We start from the raw sequence: 8,261 nt of genomic DNA, 5'->3' as shown, positions 1-8,261 counted from the left end.
ATAAATAAATAAATTAAAAAAAAAATAAGTAGCGAGTGATTGAGGAAAATACCCAATGTCTGGCTTCCACAGGCACACAATTCAAGTACACAAACACATATATCACATGAAAAGGACAAGGATTGCTGGGGTGTAAGTCCTGTCTCTCACTACAATAGGGTGGGAGCAACTCACCCTATTGTAGATGTGATTCTACTGATACCTATTGGAGCAACATATGAACAAACCAAGGACCTGTGTTCCCAGTGGCCGGAGGCAGCACGCTGCTGAATACATGTACATTTCTGTGGAAGATCAGAAGAACCTTCTCCAATGGGAAAAAGCCATGAAAACTTCAGCCTTACATAGCTTGTCTGAACATTAGCCATAGCTAGCAGACTTGTGGCTGACTCACAACTTAGGACAATATCAGTTCCTCCTCTCTGCTCATCTACAAGGAGGGGTCTGGTAGTAAATGTTCCTGTCACAGGTTACTGTAATGTCTGATGTCATCTTGACAATGGTCAAGTAAGCAGGAAGCATCATTGGCCCAGTCTCATCCCTGAGTGTCCCCACACAGGGAGCCCTGTACAAAGCTGTAAGGCTCAGTGACAAGCTACCTTTATGCGCTGTGCTTATTCTTCCTAAGGTACTCTGTCGCAGAATAAGAAGGTGACACAATTTTTCCAGACTGTATTTCCACAGAAGTGTCCCACCAATCACATTGCTTGAAGAAAGTCCACCCTTTCCCAGTGTAGAAAAAGGTAAAGCATATGGGCTGGACATGATAAGCAGGTAAAAATGCTTGCTGTGTAAGTATGCTAATGAGAGTTTGACCTCTAGCATACAAATGAAAACACCCAGGTTCAATTCCTAGCACCCACATGGTGGCTCACAATCACCTATAACTGCAGCTTCAGAGGATCTGATGTCCTCTTTTGGTTCACACACAATACACAAGACATACAGACCAAGACCAGAAAAGGCAAAACACCCAAACCCATAAAATAAAATAAATTAAAAAATAAAGTCAGATGTGGTGCACATCTGTAATCCTAGCACTCCTACAGTGAGACAAGAGGTTGAGACAGGAGGCTCATCTAGAGACTTACAGATAGGCTAGCCCAGAGCATAAAACAGGCAGAAACAAGAGAACCTGACCTAAAGGGGTCCTCAGACTTCTTCATGTGCACTGTGGTATGCACACGCATTTACACAGACACACACGCACACACGAGCGCGCAAAGTCTAGACTTCTTTGTGACCAGGAACAGAAGTTTCAGTGGGATGGATATGATACAAGGGACTTATTAGACTGACATCATATCTTGACAGCATGACAGGAGGTTGAATATCTTCTAAGCCCATCTTCTGTGGATTAGCAATAGCACAGTCATCTTGACCAAATGCAAAAAAACAGAAAGAAACAAAACAAAACAGAGGATGATATCACATAGACACTTACTTTGCAGTAGTTTCTTCATCATATTTGGTTTTCAGGTCAAATAACTCTGTTCGAGTTTTTTCCAGGGCTAAAAGGCAAGGACAGAAATCATGATATAAGATACCTGTTTTCAGACAGGGTCTATGTAGCCCAGGCTATCCTTGAGCTCATTATACAGCCAAAGATAACATTGACCGTCTGACCCACCTGCCTCTACCTACTCAGCATGGAGATTACAGATATGAGCCTGTTTTCCTTCATGATGGGGATCAAATCCAAGGATTTTTGAGTACTGGATAAGCACTCTACTGATGGAGCTATATCCCCACCTCTTTAGGCTGCTTTCAAAGATGGGGTTTCAAATTCTGGATCTCCCTGGGTACAATTCTCCAGTGATGAGATTACAGGAGTGTGCCATTAAGCCAGTTAGAATACCAGCTGCTTAAAGTAAAAAGGGAAAAGTACATGAAGATGAGAGACATACAATGGATGGAGAAGAAAACTTCCCCTCACCCCACCTTATCTCTCTGAAGTACCTCCTTCAACAGAGAACCACAGTCCAGTTTGCTGTAGACTTTCAGCTTTTAAATGGCTTTTATCATCAAAAATCATTTCTATACCAACTGCAAATACAGTTGCATATTATGTTAATCACAGACCAAGTATATGATGAAGGTCACATATAATTATATTGGAGGTAGAAAGTTCCTATCATCTAGGCGCTTTATCGTCTTAGTGCAACACATGATTTGTGAGCCTATAGTGACTCTGGCATGCTACCAGCTGGGTAAAAGCATGCATATGGTAACTGACCATGATTATAAACAGCTCTGCTACTAGCTTATAAGACTTCAAAAGGTTTAGTGTATGTGTGCTCATATCCCTGTGTGCGCATGTGTACGTGTTATAAACTTCAGTCTTCTTCTGACGCCACCCACCTTGCAGTTTTTGGAGCAGGGTCTCCCACTGACCTGGAACTTACCAAGTGGGCAAGATTGGCAGATTAGTGAGCTCAGGGACCAACCTGTCTTCACCTTGCTAGGTCTGGGATTATAAGCATAGTCTACCACACATGGCTTTTTACATGGGCTCTAGAGGTTGAATTCAGATCCTTATGTTTGTGTGCTATGGACCTGAGCAAACTCCTCAGCTCCTATTATACTTTCAATTGTTATTTAATACATACCTCTATTTACTTTATTGTGGGCTGGAGAAATGGTTCAGAGGTTAAGCTCTTGCAGAGGACTCACGCTTGGCTCCCAGCACCCATGCTGTATAACTCACAACTGTCTATAACCCCAAAGGGATCAATGCCTCTTCAGCCATCTGCAACTCATATGTATGTACACATGCACAAACCCACACAGACCCAAAGTTTATTTTAAAAGAGTGTGCTCTGTGGTAGGGGCAGAAACCTCATCTATGGACTGTCAACTTCATTTACTGGCTGAACTGAAGAGCAAGGCATAGTGGTGCATGCCTGTTATCTCAGCACTGAGGAGGCAGAAGCAGGAGGGTCATGAGGCCCAGGCTAGCCTGGGTTACATGAAGATCTTAATAGCTCCATAAATGGGATGGTTAAGAGTATTTTCTGAGGCCCATCTTTTTCCTTAGTGGTCTAGGATGGAAGTCTCTTCATGTCAGGTCACAGGCAGACCAATCAGTTTTCCTTTTAACACACTCAGAAGTAAGGCGGTTGGTAAAGAACTGAGCATGCTTGCCCCTACATAACACCCAGCCAGCCTCAAGAGGCAACTCTCCCATTCACATCCACACAGTGCCTGTGACCATGCTCCTACATCCTCAGCAACAATGGTATTATCTGCTTCAAAAAAACGCTGACAGCATGATAGGCAAAACTATCTTTCACTGATTTATCTGCAAATCCCCGACTGTTAAAAATTGTCAGCTCTTTCCCTTATGATCCACACTGCTTCTCAAAGCTTCCTGCTACTTCACTTACTGTTCTGCTGGACTGTTTCTTCATTTTCCAGAATTTTTAAGTGATATATCATGTAGACATATGTATATACATACATGCATGTATAAGGTGAAGACTGAACCAAAGCTTTTGCCCATACTAGGCAGGTGCTCTACAATTAACTCAAACTTAGAGCCCCTCAATGGAAGATTCTAGGCAGGTGCTCTACCACTGAGCAGGTTCCCAGTCCCTTACTGATGGTATTCTAAGCAAAAGCTCCTTTGCAGAGCTACATCAGTAGCTTGGTGTTTGCAGTTTTTGGACATTTATTCATTTGACTGTTAAACTGGTTGTGACTATTTTTTGTCCCTGTAACATTTGTGTTCTAAGTTGGATCATGATGTCTTCTCATTTTTCTTCCCACATTTAAAGATACCATGCTGCTTCCTTCTCAGAAAAGGAAACAAAAAAAGAAAGGCAAACTTTGGTATGACCTTTTTTGGTATCTTTTAGAATTTAAAGGTTCTGCTATAACAGTTCTTAACTTCATTTCGGGTAGAACTAAGTCCCCTCACCCCCATTATTGTTCCAAATGAGATGACAGTTCTTGACAGTTTGGTGATTTAGAAGTGTTTGTTGGAAAGAAGAACAGGAAGGATGGCTGGCGCAGGGAGGGAAAAGGCAGGAGAGCCACCCACGTCCACATTAGCAACTCAATGCAGTGACTAATGCAGTCAGGTAGAGCAACCTGGGATTCAGGCTTCAGTTATGTGGGCTCAAGATTCCTAGCTGCAGGATCCCCAGGAGCAACAAGTAGCAGAGGGGCTAGAAACAGGCTAGGAGACTGCCCATGCTTGCCCAGCCTACTTCCATCTTCCACATGTGTCTTCAAATAGGATGGAGAGCATCGAACCTGTTTGCAAAGTCTGGAGTTTGTGCTCGGCTTCCTCCAGCTTTGAGGTGGTGGACATCTGGGTCTCTTGCAGTTTTCTGGGAAAAGAGAGAGAGAGAGAAAATGAAGCCAAATTGGTCATCTTGTTTTGACTACTGAGATAGGCTGTGTGCCCTGAGCCCCACTGCTCAGCACTCTTCTCAGGGAGGCCCTGCCTCACCTCCCAGGACAGCTTGAGTCTCTGCATCTCACCTTTGTGAATGTACATTATACAACGTGAAGTGTGTGCACCCTGCAGGGCCTGACATGTGTGGCAGGTTCTCCTATATGAAACTTGTTCTGAGATAGCAGATATTAAAAAGAAATCAAATAGCATCATCACACACTCATTGTTTTCCTAAGTTGGGAAGAAGAATGATACATTTACATTCTGCTGACGCAGAAAAGGAATCTGTTGGCATAAAGGATGTCCTAAACAGATGTGACAGCTGTCCCTTCCTCTAAAGTGGAGCACAAATGCTACCATAGTGGATGGGGGTGGGGGAATTCTGAATATCTGAGAGTAGTTTACTATTCCCATGGTCTCCAAATGCTGTCCCAGTCAAGAGACACCATGCTTTCCTCTGTGTCTGCAGCGAAAAAAAAAAATCTAAAAACAAGTTCATCATTTTTATATCCTATGAATTTAATATATGCTCAACACAATGAACTGGGGGTACAAAATAGGAGAAATGATGGCTTAAAAAATAAAGAGTCAAATTTCTGTCACCTCTAGAAAAGCTTTGCCAATACTTCCCATGTGTGTCTATTATAAAATGGGAGGACCCTTAGCCAGGCGGTGGTGGTGCACGCCTTTAATGTTACCACTCAGGAGGCAGAGGCAGTGGATCTCTGTGAGTTCGAGGTCAGCCTGGTCTACCTAGTGAGTTCCAGGACATGCTCAAAGCTACAGAGAAACCCTGTCACAGAAGACCAAAAAAAAAAAAGGGGGGGGGGGAATCATTATAAATTATAAAACTGCAGAGGACCAGAGTTCATTTTCCAGTGCCCACATCAGGTGGCTACCAAGTGCATGTGATTAATTCCAGGTTTTTTTTTTTCTGGCCTCTTCCAGCCCCTGTAGGTACCTGGACACACACTGACACATATTCATACATATACACATAATTAAAAACAAGTCTTAAGAAAGTCCCACTTTAAAAATTATATGATCAAGTATGTGTGTGTGCCCATGTGTGCAAGCTAGAGGACAATGCCTGTATCTTCTTCAACTGTCTCTTGACTTATTTTTGAGACAGTGTTCCTCACTGAACCCTGATCTCAATCCAGTTGCCTTAGCAATCATTCCACCTGTTTCATACCCCAGTTCTGGAATTACAGTTGTGTTGCAGTACCTGGCTTTTTCACATGGGTACTGAAAATTTGAACTCAGGCCCTCAAGCTTTTGTAGCAAGAATTTACCAACTGAGCCACCTCTCCAGGCCCCAAGGCCTTTTGTTTGTTTGTTTTTGTTTTGTATTTTGAGGCAGAGTCTCTCACCTAGGCCATGGCTGTTCTGGAACTCACTATGTAGACCAGACTAGCCTCCAAATCGCAAAGATCCACTTGCCTCTGCCTCCCAAATGCTGGGATTGAAGATGGTACCCCCAATTAAAAAAAAAAAAAAAAAAACCAAACACTACAAGAGGATAAAAAGTACAGTCTTTCTTAATTCTTTTACTCCTCAAAGTTCCCTTGTCCCTTTCTACAATGCAACAGTATAATAAGTAACTACAGGCACACAAACTACATAAAAGGCATGTGAACTAATAATACACAATCCACTAACACAACAGACCTACAAGTCTTATGCTGCTGAATAACGTAGCAACTCTCTGCTTCAGCCTCTTGTGTATTGGATCATGAGACATGAAACTACCCTTTCTTTTACTTGTGTGCTTGGCAGTCTGCCTTTCCCTTCATCACCAGTTTGGAAGTGTTCTGCTTCAGCATATATTGTTACCCCTCATTCTCAGTAGCAAACAGAACCAAAATGCCACAGATACCTAAGACTGTTTAGTTTCTTTCTGCTAAAATTTCGTCAACTATGTTTTTGGCTAACTTGGAGAATGAATCTGTTGGAAAAAATTCTAACAGAGTAATTTCAATGGTCACAAGCTTTATGTAATTGTTTTTGCTTTTGGATAGATATTGAGAACTTCCCAATTAAAATCCTCTAATTTAAACTCCTGCCAATGTGTTTTTGTAAACGCTGCCAACACTGGATAAAATCAAACTCAATATTTATTGCTGTCTCTTTGTATGCTCAAAAATCGACTTTGCCCACTTTTAGAAGGTTGTTACTAGTTTTGTTTGTTGTTTATTGAGATTGGGTCTCAGGTAGCCAAGGCTGGCCATAAACTCCCAATCTTTTTGCCTATACCTCCTCAGTGATGGGATTACTGGCATGTACCATCATGTATGGCAAGTAGAACTGATCATTTCTTTCCATTAATCTGTAAGAGCTCTGAGTATATGCAGAAGAGCTTGGGGTTGGTGGCCAAGAGCTCTTGCTACTCTTTTTAAAAAGACCGGGGTTTGGTTCTCATCACCCATATGAGGCAGCTCATCACTGTCTTAACTCCAGTTCTAGGGCATCTGATGCCCATTTCTGGCCTTCACAGGCACTGCATGCACATGGCGCACATAGATTCATACAGGCACACACACACACACACACACACACACACAAATGAAAGAATATATATGCACATGCACTCTCCTGTACCAATTCACATACAGATACACATACACATAGTTAAAAATCAATAAATAAAAGTTCATGCATTATCTTATGCAGTATAAATATATTTTTCTCTCTTTGTTGATATCTTTAAAACTTTACTGTTATTGGTTTTTTTAAATTTTGTTTTAAATATTGGATGGTTATATTGATATACTTTTTCAGATATTATTATATAGAATTTTTTAACTTCAAAAATATTTAAAAATATGTATCAAAGTTCTCTTTTGATATATAATGAATTAATTACTATTTGCTGAGATTACAGACATAGTCATTATGCCTGGCTCCACATGATTTTTTCTGCATGTAAAGAAAGGTATGGCAAAGTTTTGTTTTCAATCCTTTCCCTAAACATTATTTCCTTTTAATATAATCCATTCCTTTACCTAATTTGAATTCACCTGAACAGTACCACATTCCCATATCAGTTTATTTCCACACTTTCATAGTATATGAGGCTGAAGGGATGCATGCTATCAATTGCACTATATACAACCTCTTTCTTTCTTTCTTTCTTTCTTTCTTTCTTTCTTTCTTTCTTTCTTTCTTTCTTTCTTTCTTCCTTTCTTTTTTGAGAATGGGTCTCATGCAGCTCAGGCTGGCCTCAAACTCATTATGGAGCTGAGGATAACCTTGAGTTCCTGATTTTTTACCTCTCCAGTGCTGGGAGTAAAATTGATGTCAACATACTTGAGTAAGTGGTGCTAGGGATGGAATCTGGAACACTCTGCCAGTGAATGTATGGAACTTTAAATCCTGTGGTTTTCACTCTTATCTTGCTGTATTGTTTGCTCAGGCTGTTGTGAATTTTACTTAATTATAGTTTCCATGACTAATAAGAGTTATGGTTAGAGATGGCCCATATCCCTGTATCCAGTTTTCATGGTAGGAAGTGAGGGGTTTAGAGTGCTGTATTTTCCTGCACAATCAAGCATTGCCCATGCTTTTTTGTATGCTAATTTTTGATAAATCATCTCATACTGTAGCTCAACCATACTTGAAATTCATGCTATAACCCAGGTTGGCCTCTAACTTGTGGGTGAATCTCCTATCTACCTCTACACTGCTGGTTATAAGCATGTACCACCATACTGGCCATTTTCCTTTTTTAAAAATTATTTTAGCTGGGCGGTGGTGGCGCACGCCTTTAATCCCAGCACCCGGGAGGCAGAGGCAGGTGGATCTCTGTGAGTTCGAGACCAGCCTGGTCTACAGAGCTAGTTCCAGGACAGGCTCCAAA

At 41.3% G+C, this 8,261-nt stretch overlaps 1 protein-coding gene across 6 annotated transcripts in view; it reads right to left on the bottom strand.

Moving 5' to 3' along the window:
* Cux1 (cut like homeobox 1) overlaps nucleotides 1-8,261 on the bottom strand; it is a 333,866-nt gene that overhangs the window by 121,691 nt on the left and 203,914 nt on the right. For all 6 annotated transcript variants that reach the window (XM_005344582.2, XM_005344581.2, XM_026784688.1 and 3 more), the window contains exons 7-8: nucleotides 4,258-4,334; nucleotides 1,445-1,511 (exon numbers count right to left, since the gene is read on the bottom strand). In XM_005344582.2, the coding sequence (XP_005344639.1) occupies nucleotides 1,445-1,511; nucleotides 4,258-4,334 (144 nt within the window). The remainder of the gene's footprint in view (nucleotides 1-1,444; nucleotides 1,512-4,257; nucleotides 4,335-8,261) is intronic.

This window comes from Microtus ochrogaster, chromosome 2 (assembly GCF_000317375.1).
Source record: "Microtus ochrogaster isolate Prairie Vole_2 chromosome 2, MicOch1.0, whole genome shotgun sequence".
In the NCBI taxonomy this organism is placed as follows: Eukaryota; Metazoa; Chordata; class Mammalia; order Rodentia; family Cricetidae; genus Microtus; species Microtus ochrogaster.
The sequence above is the reverse complement of the archived record's forward strand: the minus strand, read 5'-3'. Positions and strand labels throughout refer to the sequence as shown.